Genomic DNA, 16,387 nt, shown 5'->3' on the forward strand with positions numbered 1-16,387 from the left:
GGCCTTCTTTATGGTGGTTGTAGACAATCTGATCTAGCTGGGAGCACGCCTAGTCTTCATAATTGATCAGTCGAACCGTAGACTAAACTCGCATTGCAATCAAGTTGAAGACGACCAATGACTGAGAAATCTGAGCTAATAGGAACGACGGAGGCATTTCGGTGCCAGATGTCAGCCATACTGACAGGTCATCGAGTGCCCTGACGGCCATCCATAGCAAGGCAAGAAGAGGAAGTATGGTCTTTCTCCGAAGCATGAGTTTTCTCCGAAACAACATGCCTAGGGAACATCTCCCAGATGGTTTCTTCTCTAATCCATGATGTATGTAGACTCACTAGGGAAAGAGCCGACTATTGATCAGCTCGATCGTCAACTCGTCCATCATCATCCTCGCCAATCATCAGCATCGTATTCGCCATCGCCTACACTAGTGACTACGCCGAGATCCACTGACCACCATCTAACAGACTTCAGCATGTCCTCCCTAGGTCTTCCAGGTCCCTTCAACAGACCTCCAGGAGACGCTGACCTCCATCGGAGCTGGAACGCCTTTCTCGACAAGCACGGCCTCCGAAGCGTCTGGCAGACAACCCGGGCCGATATCAACGACCTCTGCAAGACCGCGCTCTTAGCTCTGCAAGTCTCACGGAGTCAGCAGATTGCTCTCGAGGACTCTATCCTCGACCTCTGGGATCATATGGGCCTCACGGTGGACCACCTCAACCCAGACGCGAACCCATTATGGAGAGCCGATGAACAGCTTGTCAAGCCCACGGCACTGCGGCTTCAGAAGCAGCGGCACCATCTCCAGGTACAGATGGATATGTGCCACAACGAGGCCCACTGGGACCAGGTGTGGCTCGAGCTAGACATGAGCACCAGTCCACCGACTGTACTGTCTAGCGAGAGACCGTTCTCGCCAACCGCCGTCGTCTCCGGAGAGGATACGAGTTTGAATAAGCAGGAGGAGAAGGAGGGGCCCGCGGAAGAGAGTAAAATACTCAGGGTCGCCCAGACGCTGGCACACACGAGGTACTTCCTTGGCCATGCAGCGGGAGACCCAATCTTCTCCTACGATGGCCGAAACTTCGCCTATCGTGGCCGAGTCCCCCGCGACCCCATGGAGGATGTAATGCGCTTGCAGATAATCCTTCCAAAGGTTCTCGCACAGCTCGTGACCCTCATGGCATTCTCCGCCTCCTCCTCCTCTTCGACACTGGACTTTCCAGCAGGGTGCATGGAACTGCTCAAACGCGTCGACGACCCATCCGATGAGCTCCTCTTGAGAATCTGCACATTATGGATGTTGAGATTCAGTGGGGGCTTCCCGGCGACATACGCGCGCTTCCTCGACGCCAGCCCAGTCGTACGAGAGTTTGCCTGGCTCGTCTGGGACATGTACAACGACGCTGACGGGCTCTGGTGCAGAGATACAACTCGTAACTGTGCAAGTCTGATTGAGACCTTCAAGCCCCTCTTCAGAGTGTTGTCATTCAATCGGAGTCCAGCTTCGGTGTCGCCTGGTGCAGTGCTGAATAATCTTGCGAGATTACACCAAGTGGAGGACGAAATGGAGGCCAGAGAACTCGTCTTTGAGCAGAAGGAGTACAGTGTTGCTTTGGTGTATGATGCATCAATCTGCCAGGTAAGTCGCCAAAGATTTCCGAATCCCCAGGCCCCAGCTTCTTCCTATTTCCCTGTCGTCGAGGATGGTTTACATGGCAAATGGGAATAGTGTAGATGATTGTGGATTGCGGATGACTTGCACAGCTCCAAGTTGTCTGAGCAGGGCCCCGCTAGAATGTCACGCCTTGCAGGGGTCTCAACTCCCCCATCCCATCCCATCCACACCCGCCTGCAGGCACAAGCCAGCTTGCAGAGCCCGGATAAACCATCCTCCATTTTCCTTTCCCCATTCCCAAAATTTCCCACCGAGCTTCATCGCCAGACCTTCACCCTACTAACGACGATCCTCCCGGTAGTCCATCCACTCCCTCTACGCAAAGTACACGGGCAGATACCACCCCGACGCCGGCGCCCTCTTCCTTCGAACAGCACCGCGACAACTCTCCCTCGAAAACGACTACCACGACGTGTTCACCAACGTTCCGATCTCTGACGAGGTCGTAACCGCGCACCACCGAATCAGACTACGGTACTTCGACGACCGAGAACCCGAAGTCGAATATACTCCTGCAGTCGATCACCCGGCCACAATTGAAGACGACACCCAATCCGAGATAGTCGTCGCAGGATCCAAGCGCAAGAAGCGTCGTCAACAGCAGCGCATAGAAAAGAAGGAGACTCCTCGCGCCGCAGATCCGGAACCTCCGCTCAAGAAACGACGAGGCCGCCCTCCTAAACACCGCCCGACACCTCCCACTTCCGATCCCCTCAACGATTGATATCACAGCCTCGTCTCAAGCGACTATCTGAGCTTAAACACCCCCAAAAATCACAACAATGGCCTCTTTCGCACCTCTCCGCAGCGGCCTCCGCCAAACCCTCACCACCTCAACACCCGCCGCCGTCACAATGACCACCACGACAACCCGCTCCCTCTCAACCACAACCCCCCTCGCCGCCCGCAAATCGAAATCGGACAACATCATCAACCCCGAATACGTCGCCCGTATAGCAAACATCCGTCAGCAGCTCTTCGCCGAGGCGCCCCCGGCACTGCGCATGGCTCGCAACCGTCACCTCCGCCACTGGACCATCCACCGCGCCTGGCTCCTCCTCCAGCGCCAGCAGCGCGAGGCTCGCGAGAGGGAGCTCCTCCGCATCCAGCAGAGCATGTACACCGCCAACGAGCAGCTCCGTACCACCGCTGGTCCCGGAACCAGGGAGGAAGGGTGGCTGTACCGTGTCGCTCAGGAGAAGAAGGGCGTCTACGGACCCAATGCCGTGCCTATTGAATACGCGCGCTACCAGAGCGAGACACCTGCCCGGCAGGCGTGGAACCACGAGTGGAAGCGGTAGATGATGTCGTTGCAAGAGCACGAGCGTACGAGCAGTTGCGGTAAGAAATGGATGACAAAAAGGGGGGTGGATGGGATGAAAGGTGGTGGACAAGGTGTCAAGGAGTTTGCTCACCAGCAGTGTACCAAAATCTAGACACGCCCAGTGTCAATTCCGCTGTAGCATGCTATCTGTTGTATGAACTAGTGTATAAAAATGAGAGAAAAAAAAGTCACACGTCACTAATCTTTGTTTTTGGAAAGGCTCTGAATCAGAGGTTTTGAAACTTTTAATCAGTTTTATTGCGTAAAGTGACAGCCATCTCCCATTGACAGGGAGCAGAACGTGAATACTCCAAAGCTCCCAGTACCAGCTTCCTAGTCTCGAACTTTTGGGTGCGTTTCGTTCTATGTGGGTGCTGTCCTATTAATACAGACAATGGAAGAAAAAAAAAGGGCTAGTCCCTTAGATTTGGTTCCATAAATAACGTTTCCGCTGAGTGTTTTGCGCTGTCCCTGCTGTTTGTAACGCCGCTTGAGGGGAAGAAAAGAGAGTGTGGATTAAAGTTGAACTCGCATGCTTTTTTGCGATTGTTGTAAAGGGTGTGTGAACCAGGCGAGCTTGCTGAGAGTTAGGTATGTACCGACCTAGTGACATCCACCCAGGCCTGTTCAGGGCCATTTTTGGGTAAGCCATCTGCCCACTCAAGGTTGTGGGAGCTGGCTGATCCTGCGCTTCTTGGATCGGACCCGGCGTAATGCTCACATGTAGTAAAGGTCGGCCGCGTTCTCATGGTTCTGTGATCCAGCCTGATCTCTCCAGCAAAAGTTCGCCCAGGATTTTCTCAGTTCGCTTGCGTCGTGCCTGCACTCATTGTCGGTCGAAAGGGCAGAATAGTGAATGGTGGTTGTGATGGAGCTTTGCTTCCTTCACAGAATGACGCAGCAGCCGCCTCCCTCGCCCTTCTCAAAGGTCAACAGGGCGGCGCGGGTGGCGGCTTCAAAGACATCGTCGACGCCCTCGCCGCTCAAACTGGAGCATTCGAGGTATTTCCGGGCGCCGATTTCCTTGGCGGCAGCGTCGCCCTCTTGGTGTGTGACGAAGCGCATCGACTTCTTTCGCATTTCCTCAATCGCTACGGGGTCTTCGCGGAGATCCTTCTTCAATCCGACGAGGATGATGGGGACGCCTTCGCAGAGTCGGGTAACCTCTTCCACCCACTATAGCCTACTGTCAGCTGCCCAGCCCCACTATCATGAAGTGCCTCAATCTTTTTCAAACCCACCTTGTGCTTGACGTTGTCGAGTGAATCGGGTGTGTCGATGGAGAAGCCGACCAGGATGACGTGGGCCTTGGAGTAGGCCAGAGGACGTAGCCGCTCGTAGTCCTCCTGTCCAGCGGTATCCCATAGCGCAAGCTGCACCGACTTTCCATCTACTCTGCAATCTGTGACGTAGTTCTCGAAAACGGTAGGAATCTAAGGGGTCAAAATTTCGTTAGAACATCGATCGTCGGGCGAGGCGAGAGGAGTCGCTGGTGGTACTCACGTAGTGCTGCAAAACACCAACTGTTAGCAAAGATCCTGAGACTTGAGATCAGACCATTGGGAAAGATTATTGAATTGAACATACGGTAGGGAAATATCCAAGTGTGAAGACGCTAAGCAAACTAGTCTTTCCGCAAGCACCATCCCCTACAATGACGAGTTTCCTGAAGGCAGCATGTCAGCAAGCGAAGGACAGATAGATAGGGCGTGGAGATCAGGCGGCTCCTGCCCGGTAGAAGCAGGCAGAGATGCTGCGAGCTTTGCGCGTGGCAAGCCGAGGGCTGAGCCAGCACCGCGGACTGGCAAATCTCTCAATCGACGGGAATCGAATAGGCGACGTACCTCCGAATAACGTTGGTGGGATTTGCTGCTGCCATGGCTGTGGTTGTGGTTGTGAATCAGGCGGGAGGGTCGTCGGGGGGGGGGGGAGGATAGGCGACCCGAGGTCAATTGACAGGCGGATCGAGGTTCGTCCGAATCGATTTTCGACGTCGAGCACTACGGCGTCGAAAAAATCGAGAAGAGGTCCAAGAAAATATCGTGGGCGCGCGCTGCGATCGAGGGTGTTGGACGAGGTGTTGTCGATAGTGGCGATCGGTGGGTTCGTCTTTTCGGGATCCGTACGTCGCAGGGTCGTATCGGGGTGGGAGCAGGTAGCAAAGCGTCGGGGGGCGGAGAAGGCGACACAAATGGGACGTGCCAGTAAACAATGTTTTGGGTGTTTGAGGAGGTGGGTGCCGTGGGATGTAATCCGTTCGTCTCTCCTTTTCTGCGTTGGGTGGAGAGGGATGATTTGGAAAAAGAGGGAAATGCGGAGTTGAGTTATGGCGGATATGTCGGGAGGAAGTGGAAAGAATGGAAAGGATGATGAGGAAGGGGAGAGAAGGAGGAAAGTTGTGGTGGTCGTGGGATTTGCGGTGGTGGACGACGACAGTGAGCTTAAAGCTGTTGGCAATTGGATTGCAAATGTACTCCGTACAAATGTAGGTACTCCGTAACCGTAGTGGAGGAGAAAGATGCAGCTAGAAAGAAACGGGCCCGAGGGTCAGTGCAGGCCGATGGGAAGGAAGGAAAGGCCGATGGGCGAATACCTTCTCGGATGGGTGCGGCGAAGGGGGCGGCCTTGTATCTTTTTATCACGGTCTCCGTTTCTTCCCTTTCTTTTCCTTCGTTCCGGGGGAGAGCAGCCAAGGGGGACGACTTGACAGTGACGGCTGATTCGGGGTGAACAGGAAATGGTGAGGCCGGGCGTTGCAGCTTGGCTGGGAATACGAGCTGAAGAAATTCCACGGGGGGTAATCGCGCGTTGAAGAAATGGCAAGGGAAAGGACCCAAGTATGTATGCTGCCCGTAGTACGGATACTCCGTATAGCTACAAATAGGAATGCCTGTGTAGGAAAACCGAAGAACACTGCTGAAGCCGGAGCTAAATAACAGAAGAGACAGGCAGACAGACAGACGGGCCAAGGGGGGGAAACTGGAGGAGGAAAATGTGGCCCGGGGTACGGAGGACGGAGCACAAGGGCGGTATCCCACCGTTACTTGCAGTCGTTGCCAAGCTTGTTTTGTTTCTTGATGCCTTCTCGATCTTGGCGAGTTGATCAATCAGTTCGAGTGTCTGTTTTCTCATTCGAGGATGCTGATAACTAGTCCGAGAGAGAGCGTAATAATGGACAGATAGATGCTTTGAGTAGAGTGAGTAAGAAAATAGAAGAAAATAAAAAAACAACAACTAAGGGACTTTTGTAAACGAGTAGAGCAACAACAGCCCGGTAAAAGTTCCTTGGCCAGGAACAGCAACAAGAAATCGTCTGTACTTTCATTTTCCTCGAAATATTGGCTTGCGTAGCTACGTATCGCGTACCTTGCAGCCAGCAAGAAACCCAAGACCGGGACAAGTCCACCACGGAAGCTACCCTGAGAATGGACGATGCTCGATGCTCTCTGTCAGGGCAGTGCGGGTTCCCTCAACTCAATTCTCTCTCTCTGGCCCTGAGTTCTGGTCTCAATCTGTCCAGTGCCCATGACCTAACAGCCAACCTAACAAAAGTGCGGGTGCGCCAAGCGGTGCGTGTTGTGGCACAGCAAATACCTTGCCTTAGCACCTTTTCTCTCCACAGGGAACATTGAACAATACCACCAAGAAAAAAAAGGGACGATGACACACGGATGGCGCCGTTTCTGGAGTTGAGGCCCGTCCGGCCCAGACCCTCTGGGCTCTCACCCAGCCCCCAAACCACGGCAGGCCCATCAATGTCCGGTCCTAGCACCCCATCTCTTCTTTTTTGGCTTGCCGACGCCCTCCCCATTTCGAGGCAAGGTAGTCCTAGACTGCTGGATGTAAAACGCTTTGCTGTTGACGCGGCTGGGGAGGGGGAAGAAGGCAACAGGTCCAAAGCTCCGGGTGCTGGTTCAACCATCATTGCCAATGACTCTCTTCTTCTCACTCTCTCGCACGAACCAGTCTGTGGTCCCACGCCATCATGCGGAGCGATGACAGACAGGCGGAACTCTGTCTAGTTCAAGGTCGTAAGGTACTACGGATGCTACCTTACCCTGGGCTATCCGTTGACACTGAATTGGCCTCGATGGGCCATGGCGCTGGAATGGCTATGTTATAACTACAATACACGTATTCCAGGACCGCTATGTACTAATCCAACTTTCTCTTCTCCATCTGCCATGATAGACCAGCAAGGACGAGACCGAGACCACGAAAAAAGCTCCCAATCTTCTTAGAAAAATAGCCAGTATCCCGCTTGACGTATCTACCTTTCAAAGAAAGGCCAAACCCAGATCGGCAATGGCGATCTACTGTGTAAAATACGGGCTCCGTCCCCAAAGACACCCTTTGAACGGACGTTTTACCGCTGACGGCCGAGCTAACCTACCCGACCTCCGGCACCCTTCCACTTTTTTTTTTTTTGCGCCGCCGTGCGCCCAGTTTTCTAAAATAAGGTACTCCCGATCTGTCCCCCCCCCCCATCGTCCGCCCCTTGTCCTGGACATCCCAAGTTCCTGGACGCAAAAACAGTACTCCTTAGCTTGAAAGAGAATGGGAAACTGCACAAATGGTTGCCAAGATTTCCTCAGACGTCGATCGCCGACCTTGAACGATTCTTAACTCGCAGCGTTCCAAATTCCCCATTGCCGATTGACGTTCCCCATTTACGCAGTACGGTACCCTTCCTGGCTAGGAATTGAGTTGAGTATCTGTCATCAAGTTCATCGTCAGCTACTTACATCATGTCGTACGTACCTCCACGTTTCAGAAAGTCAAGAAGAGACGAGGAGGGAAGAAAAACGATAAAGCATCAACCGTTCAAACATCGGATGGCCGTAACGGCACCGAATCCGCCGGCAAACCGTATGTCTCATCCTCTTCCATTCCCCAGTCATTGGTGTTAAACCGCCACCGGGCACTTGTTTTCCGAATCATAGTTCGCCCATCCCATCCCATCATCCCGCGCTCCCAACCGCCATCCGCCAGCCCTGAACGTAGTAAGGCACCTACCAGCCTGCAGCCCATTTGCTTGAGTAGGCAGTCCCTGGAGTGCCGGTTGGGAAGAAAAGGCTTGAGGGGGAAAGGCCACAAGAATCTTCGTGGCCAGTAGCAAAGGACAAGCGTGCCGTGTTTCTGCTTTTTGCTTTGCTGTGCGGTGGCCATCCCACCGTCCCGCTGTGTGTGTGTGTGTCTCCGTGCAACTCATCGCTATCCGGCTGTGTCGCCAAGCTGTGCCGTCTTATGGCACCCGACTTACTAGACAACTCGCGGCCAATATGCAAGTGCCCGACATGCCACATCGAGAGCGTCGTAGAATTATGGGGGAACTTGCTTACTCGCTTGGCGAGCCCATCCGAACGGCGTCGGCATTGAGACTTGCTGGCGCGAGGTTATTGGTATCAAGCTCATCCAAGCAAAAGACTTGGTATGCACCTTTGGCAACCTTTGAGATTTGACGTAGCTTCGCCAATGAACTGGGGTTCTTCATAGCCTGGTCGAACATAGCTTGCTGCGCAGTCACTGCTTGGCGACAATTCCTAGAATACACCGAAGTACCGATGAGCTTGTGTCCACCTCGGGGTCAACAAGCTCGTTTCGTCATCGGAGTCCTGGACACTGTTGACAGAACGGACGGAGAAGGAGGCCCCTTTCCATCATCTCGCTCTCGTTTTGTCGCTTCTCAGCCAACATGTATCCGTAAACATCCATACAAACAACATTGTGGATCCAACTTCCGCGGTGGATCCGCCCGCCAGGCCCGCCTTACCATGGCATGGCTGATTGAGGCTGTGTTGGCATTCGAGCGTTCCTGGTGTTCTCTCGTTCAGAGTCGTCACCTGCAGCCAATGATAGTACCCAACTGGACGTCTGCGAGGAACTCTGGTCGGGTATTGAACGAGCCCCGAGGCTGCAAGTCGCACGGCGACGGGATATATCATTCGGGTCTCCCTGTGAGGCAGAGCGTTCTTGGCTAGTCATTTGCGTGAGGGAGAATGGTGTTCCATTGCATCGCTGCCCGCAAAATTAGGATGCGCTCCCGTCCAGGATCTGCCGGTCACACCTGTCTGATGCGTGCACGTTGCCGGACCTGATCGGCGGGCGGGGATCCACAACGTCCAACTTTTACATGACTGTACACTTTGGCCGGCGTTCGTCGTCCCCACCATATCTTGATGATATAATGATCGAGGCCATCACTGTATGTGTGTGTGTGAGAGAGAGAGCGAGTCGGCCAGAAAGCATAGCAGTCCCCGGTACCTTGACCGTAGCCTCAAAGTATGGCATAGTCGCCGGGACTGAAATCTCCATAGGCCGTCTCCGGAACAGTCGGTGGCCGCGCGGTTCCGGGGGTTAGAGGCTGAAAATGCGGGATGGTTCGGAACGGGTGGGATGTCCCTCTTCCTCAACCCCCGAGCGCCGCTATCGCTGGAAGGTACTTGGCCTCAACTGCCGCCGGCTGTCCCGGGAGCGACTGAGCATATCCAATAGTCATTTGAGCAGGGCGAGAGTCTGTTGACACTTGATAGTCACAGAGCCCAACCCACCGCCCTTTGTTAGTGGCAGTGTTGATTCTTGATCCGTCAAAGTTGAACTGGTTTGCGTGTCCCCCCTTCTTGGCGTGCCTAGAGTTTGACGGTCCATGGAAAGGAAGGCCAATCGCGTCGACGAATTGGGGCGGTATCAGATGTTGTACGAGGGAGCTTGTGAGAGCTCAGGTGGAACAGCAGGTTGCGTTGCCAGCAGCATGTGTCACGGAGCTTGTGACAACGAATGTTGCCAAACAGATGACTAACTTGTTTGACGGCGGGGCAGTTTGGGAACCGCAGGGAGCTGCCAAACTTTGCCAAGGGCGAGGCAGCTAGCTATTGCTTGCTTGCATATAAGGCCCAGTTGGAGGAACACTTGGACGATTTGATTATGGCAGACTTGAAAGCAGGGCGGTCGTCTTCTAAGATGATGTATGATGTTGTTGATAGTATGACCCGGGCTTTGGCGAGCTGAGCGAACTGCTGCACTTAGCGGTCAATAGCAGTGCCAAGCTTCAAGGGTGCTTTGAAATACGCGGGACAGGAGCTGATGGAGGAGCTACCCATACAGCTAGCTATACGGAGGCTTTAGGTGTTGAAATGACATCAGATCCTGAACGGATTCCCAGGTGACAGGGCATCGCGGTGTTTGTTGTTGTTTGGTGCTTGGACTTGGAATCGCGGGACGGATCTGGCCAGGGGCCTCGAAATCGAATAACTTTCCGGGTTCTCATTCCGCCAGGCACAGACAGGGCTTAGGTAAGCTCCAGGTCCAGGGTAAATATCGGTATCTGGTTATGTCAGCGTGGTTTTGGATCTCAACATGGGAATCCACCAAAGCCTGATGTTCAGGTTCCTCAGGTTCCTGGGCTTGATAGCCTCAGGCAAGAAGCTCAATCACGAGCAAAGGCCATAGAGGTTGCAGCTGACTGCTCTTCCCTCCCGGCTTTGTCAGCCACTCAGCACAGCCAGCTCTGTTGGGTCCCCACAAAACGCAAAAGCAACTGGACCCGCTGGGCAAGCAGTCACGTGGATAATGGCACAAACCTCTCACCTCTTTTGGCCTTGAAATCTGATTGATGGGACCAACCCCAGGTACCTAAGGACCCAGGCTTCCAAGTTCCTGATGTGAGCCCGGTGAAGTGCACCCCCCCAGGCGATAGGCGATTGGGTACCTAGGGCCGGCCCCTGCCTCAGGTCCCTCACCACCTGGCACTTCCCCCTCCCTATGATGTACTCCTCCCACCCAAACTTGCCGACGAGTGACTTGGGCATGACATGCAATCCCACTCTCCCTTCAATCCCTCCCTCCGCCTACAGCGGAACGAACAACGACACGCATCCGTTGGCCAAAGATCCAGAGGTACCTTACTTCCAACCTTTTACTTTCACGACACTGGTATTGTCGCCTTCCATATGGGTGCTATTCTGTGTTCCCATTGATGAAAAGGAAAGGAATTCGAACAGCGGATAATTCGATCTATTCAGCTCTTCCTATTTCCTTCCGACGAAAAATTGAGGTCGTTCTTACCCAACCCAACTCATTCCGAACTACTCTTTCCAGGGTACCTTACCTTACCTAAAGATCCAATTCAAAGGTACCTAATCTTGGAACTTAGCGACCAACGAACCACACAGAGGCACTCATCATCGGCCCGCGCTCTGCTTGTCACACACTCATCAGCCCCAATCAAGCCCACCACCACCACCAGCCTTGCGACTGCACTGCGATTCGTGTGCCTTTCACGTTGAACCACTATCAACCGGCAAGGTGGTGTTCCCAAGGGCAAAAAGAGGAAGAATATTGATAGAAGAAACAAGGCGAAAAAAAACAACAACAAAAGTTATACCCTTTACCATTTCGGCTTTCCGTGCTGCACCTTTACGGCGGACTGTTTGTTCCCTTGGCAAGACACAAGTGTGGCTGCCCCGGCGCCCCATCTCGAATAATATTCGCCTCCACCTGTGAGTCCTGCCTCATCACCACCACCCTCAGCCCGCCCAAAGCCCGCCCAGCGCGCTACATCCCGCCTGCCACTTTCGCGAGCCGCTACCCACAAACGCCCACCCAACTTCAATCACACACAATCTCCCCGAACACCTCGAGCGTCATTGCGAAGAGGGGCAGCTGTGGTTTTATTTTTGCTTACGCATCTTTCCACATAGCTTTACCTCACCCAGTATCGCCTCATTCTCGAACCCGACCGACCGCCGAATTCGAGCTTGTCTTCAACTCTCTCGCTCTCTCCCTCTCGCCGAACCCGAATCCAGCGCTTACTCCCCCACCGCAACCACAACCGCAAACCACCCTTCGTCTATCCCTCTCTATGACATCGACGTCGCTTGCTTCGTAGCAGAGACTAGAAATGCCGGCCAACCATCGCCAGCCGGCAGCTCAGACGCCAGCGTCACCCAATACAAAGTCCACCGCGAGATACACAAACAAGGATGGCTCCAAGATCATCACCGTCCCGAAAGGCCCCCCCTCCGCCGAACCCTCGCAACCCTCTACTCCGACCTCGTCGGCAAAGGCGCCCAGCGTCCAGATCGTCGACACCAACGGTGCTGACCCCTCAGCGCCTACTGTGAATCGCAAGAAGCAGAAGCGTCGGGCAAAGGCTGCCGCCAAAGCTGCTGCCGAGCAAGCCGCCGTCCAACCACCAAATGGACGACGCCCGAGTCCTGCTCCTGGCGCGCCCGCGTCCAAACCTCAGGTTGCCCAAGATGACGAGGATCAGGAGTCCAGCGACGACGAGCCCGAAGACCATCACTCTACCGACGACCGGCCCCATGCCAACGGCTTCTCCGCGACCAAGTCCAAAAAGTCCAAAAAGAAGAAGAAGAAGAACGGAAAGAACCCGCAGCTGGCCAACAATCAGTACGACAGCGTTCCGTTTCCTCATTCTCACTCTCACTCACCATTGACGCCCCGTGGTCCTGGTATCTCCAAGGATAAGATTTGGAACACCAGCTCGCAGGAGGAGCGGGAACGCATCAAGGAGTTTTGGTTAGGTCTCGGCGAAGATGAGCGCAAGTCGCTAGTCAAGGTCGAAAAGGACGCCGTCCTGAAAAAAATGAAGGAGCAGCAAAAGCATACATGCAGCTGTACCGTTTGCGGCAGGAAGCGCACCGCCATTGAGGAGGAACTCGAAGGCCTGTACGACGCTTACTATGAGGAGCTCGAGACCTTTGCGAACAACGGTGAAGGACCGCATATTCTGCCACCTCACCGCGAATTCCCCTTGCGACCTTCACGCATCCCGTCATCCTACACAGGCCAACCACCGTCACGCGGCCGTATAGTGGAACATGTGGGCGACGATGACGACGAGGAGGAGCCAGAGGAGGAGTACAGCGACGAGGACGAGGACCTTGAGGAGGAGGAGGAGGAGGAGGAAGAAGAGGAAGACGAAGAAGACGACGAATACAGCGACGAAGACGAACCCCCCGAAGATACTCACCCTCACGATCGAGACGTTGCCGACTTCTTGACGTTTGGGAACAGCCTGCAAGTCAAGGGTATGCAGCTTCTGGACTCCCTACTCTGCAGATATGGTAACATGGACTTAGGCGGCATACTCACCGTTGCGGATGACCTCCTCAAAAACGACGGCAAGCGCTTCATCGAAATGATGGAGCAGCTCGCCGAGCGCCGCATGGCCCGAGAAGAGGACGCCAAGGAGCACTTTTCTCGCGGCTACGCTCATCCCGCCAACGGCTCTTACTCGAATCATAACCATCCTCCTCCCGAAGACGACTATGACGACGAAGACGAGGAGGAGGATGAGGACTATGATGACAGTCAAGAAGAGGAATACGAGGATGAAGAAGTGAGCTCCTCTCAATACACATATGACCATAAACACTCGAGTACTGAGCATTACTGTTGTCATCATCAGGATACGATGACCGAGGAACAGCGCATGGAAGAGGGTCGTCGCATGTTCCAAATATTCGCCGCTCGAATGTTTGAGCAACGGGTCCTGACAGCCTATCGAGACATGGTCGCCAAGCAACGCCAGCAACAGCTCATCGAGGAACTCGAGGAGGAAAATAGGCAAACCGCTCAGAAGAAAGCCAAGAAGGCCAAAGAGAACCAGAAGCGCAAGGACAAGGCCGCGCTCAAGAAGCAGCAACAGGCCGAGGAGAAGGCGCGGAAGGAGGCCGAGAAGGCTGCAGAGGAGGCCGCTCGACTCGAGGAGCAGCGGCGAAAGGTGGAAGAGCAGAGATTGAGAGCGGAGGAGAAACGTCGAAAGAAGGAAGAGCAGAAGCGACTCGAAGAAGAAGAACGCCTCCGCAAAGAGACCGATCGGCAACGTCGACTCCAGGAACAGCAAGAGAAGCGCGCGGAGCAAGAACGCAAAGCGCGCGAATCCCGCGAGAAGACCCAAAGGCTCAAGGAAGAAGCACGATTACGCGAAAAGGAAACTCGAGACCAGAAGGACAAGGAGCTCCGTGAGCGCAAAGAGAAGCAGGAACAGGCCAAGCGCGACAAGGAGACCAAGGCTAAGGCTGAGAAGGAAAGCAAGGATCGCATCAAGCAGGAGGAAAAGGCTGCCCAAAAAGCTGCCACGGTTGCTGCTGCTCCTATTCCGATTCCCACCTCAGGCCGACGACTATCGCAACACCCAGTACCGATTCCGACACATCCGTCCAACCCAGCATCCTATGCGTCCCCCAAGATACCCGTTGCAACGCCGGCTCTCCCCAAAGCTCCAACACCAATCCGCCCCAAGCATGCCTCGCAGCCCCTGGACACTAGCTTGCCTGAATCCCAAGCTTCGCGGTCAGGCTCTACTGCCAGCCAAAACTCATCGCCACACCCTGCGACACCCGGCCACATGAGCCCTGGGCCGATCGGTTCAAGGAAGACGAGCGTGGCGACCACAAGCTCGCTACCCCATCCTAATTCCATATCACCTTCGAACATGAAAGGTCCGATGCAGCCTGGCCCTTTTGGCATGCCTATGAGCATGCCTCCACCCGGCTTCAATCCGCCGCCGGGCCTGGGAAATCGCCTGCCCGACCCAAACATCTTCGGCCCGCCTGGTTTTACCGGGTTTGGCAGACCTCCCCCCCCTCTAGGCATGATGGCCGGTCCGCCAGGTCTTAATGGGCCAGCTGGGCGTGGCTTCATGCCCGGCCCACCTCCTGGCTTCCCACAGCCCATGGGCGACCATATGCAAAACATGGCACTAGGACCCGGATCACATTCGAGACAACATTCTGGCAGCTTCGACCCAGCTTCATCGCCAATTCCATCACAGCCTATCGGCAGGCCAGCGCCCATTGGACGACCAGGTAGTGTGGTTCAGGGACACCGAAATGATCCATCAGATGACTTCACAAACCAACAGCATCTAGGTAGCAGCGTCCTGGTCGATGATGCATCGGACCCGATGAGCGCGGCAATCAATGCGGCTAGGCACCGTAGCCAGGTGCAACGATCGGCATTTCCACTGCCATTCGACAATGGTTTCTCTAGCATCAACAATAGCTTATGGGGACCCTCACCAATGGCATACACCGTGGCCCCAGGAGTGGGAAACTCGACCTGGGGAAGCCCTACTATGATACCGCCCATGCCCCCGATCCGTACGGCTGGAAATCCTCGTTCAGTGACGATTCGGCTCATGATGTGTCGCGCCTGCAAGGAACTGCAAGCCCGCAACCCCGAGAGCTCAGAGTCTTTTGTTGATCTAGCAGCTATCAAGGCAGAGGTTGACCAGCTCAATAGGACTGAGTCTGTCCCTGAAGTTGACCTGTTGGCTCTTGCCGAAACGGAAGGCAACCTGCAGAATGGTGGAGGCACCTTTGAGGTCCAGTTGGACGCAAACGGCCCAGGGCAGCACTTGATGCGATGGGTGCCCGAATTTAACGACATGGCGTATCCTGCCCACAGGCCCGTAGGTGCACCAGGCGAGATCGGAAGCCCCATCATCGGCAGCGGCGCACCTGCGTTCCTGGCTAGAGGACACTAGAGTGGTCCGTCTGGCGAGAGTTCCAGGCCCGTTGCCTCATCTGACAGCTCTGCACCCTCGACCGATGCACTTCACCGTCGCGTCATGTTCCGTGCCATGCAGAACGGATGCATTAACAGGGCCACCAGAGGCAGTCCTCGCTAGGATTAGGATAGGAAGGCTAGTAGGCCAACCCGAGCCTTGAGTTGGCCTTGATCATGGTTGTTTGAGGGGGGTATTTGAGTCGGTGAAGGATGGGACTCTTCTTTTTTCTCAAAACTCAGTAATCGAAACCCTTCCTTGGGGTTGCCTGGATAGCTAGCGCATGGAGGGAGATTCCCCTTCAAGCGAGCATCCTCCGCATGGCTTTTTGTGCCTGCGTAGCGGCTAATAGAGACTATCTGCGTTCTTTCAGCATGCCCTCGTTTGTGGTCTTATCGTTGACTAACATGATTGTGCCATTTGTGAACGGTCTGACACCGTTACCGACTGATGAAAGAGAGAGAGATGAGCATCCCCCCACTGGAAATGGCTCTAGGATCCATGAATCTTGCGATTGAACCACTTTGTCAAAAGGACGCCAAATCTAAGCTAACATTAAATTCAACCCAACCCTGAAGACATCCACTCCCCACATCTATCACGAGGCGCGCTCTGTTGTAGTGTCCCACCTTACATCCACAATGGGGATTCCTGAAGTCTTTTCTCTCCTCCCCACTTAGATACACAACCACAAACTGGTAAATTCAGAACATGAAGCCATCCTCGACCTGGGGAACTCAACAACCCCAGTATACACGCCGGTTGCCCGGCTAGCTCAATCGGTAGAGCGTGAGACTCTTAATCTCAAGGTTGTGGGTTCGACCCGTAAGCTTCTCGCCCTACATCC

At 54.5% G+C, this 16,387-nt stretch overlaps 3 protein-coding genes and 1 pseudogene across 4 annotated transcripts; 3 read left to right on the forward strand and 1 right to left on the reverse strand.

Annotated features, from left to right (window-relative positions):
• BDZ83DRAFT_624011 (uncharacterized protein) lies at positions 1–1,750 on the forward strand. The gene has a single exon (XM_060508422.1). The coding sequence runs from the start codon at positions 317–319 to the stop codon at positions 1,733–1,735; it is 1,419 nt and encodes a 472-aa protein (XP_060364111.1). The 5' UTR covers positions 1–316; the 3' UTR covers positions 1,736–1,750.
• Positions 1,751–2,535: 785 nt separating this feature from the next.
• Positions 2,536–2,982, forward strand: BDZ83DRAFT_652473 (uncharacterized protein; the record flags this gene model as incomplete). The annotated part of the gene is made up of 1 exon (XM_060510525.1): positions 2,536–2,982. The coding sequence occupies one exon, from the start codon at positions 2,536–2,538 to the stop codon at positions 2,980–2,982; it is 447 nt and encodes a 148-aa protein (XP_060364112.1).
• Positions 2,983–3,890: 908 nt separating this feature from the next.
• Positions 3,891–4,884, reverse strand: BDZ83DRAFT_579321 (GTP-binding protein rho2; the record flags this gene model as incomplete). Its single annotated transcript, XM_060505225.1, has 5 exons — positions 3,891–4,181; positions 4,247–4,438; positions 4,509–4,514; positions 4,593–4,671; positions 4,850–4,884. The coding sequence occupies 5 exons, from the start codon at positions 4,882–4,884 to the stop codon at positions 3,891–3,893; spliced, it is 603 nt and encodes a 200-aa protein (XP_060364113.1).
• Positions 4,885–16,304: 11,420 nt separating this feature from the next.
• Positions 16,305–16,377, forward strand: BDZ83DRAFT_t161 (annotated as a pseudogene). Its single transcript has one exon. The product of its transcript is annotated as a tRNA-OTHER (tRNA).
• The last annotated feature ends 10 nt before the right edge of the window (positions 16,378–16,387 follow it).

The sequence above is a fragment of the Colletotrichum acutatum genome (genome assembly GCF_030867785.1).
Source record: "Colletotrichum acutatum strain CBS 112980 chromosome Unknown BDZ83scaffold_56, whole genome shotgun sequence".
NCBI classification, from domain to species: domain Eukaryota; kingdom Fungi; phylum Ascomycota; class Sordariomycetes; order Glomerellales; family Glomerellaceae; genus Colletotrichum; species Colletotrichum acutatum.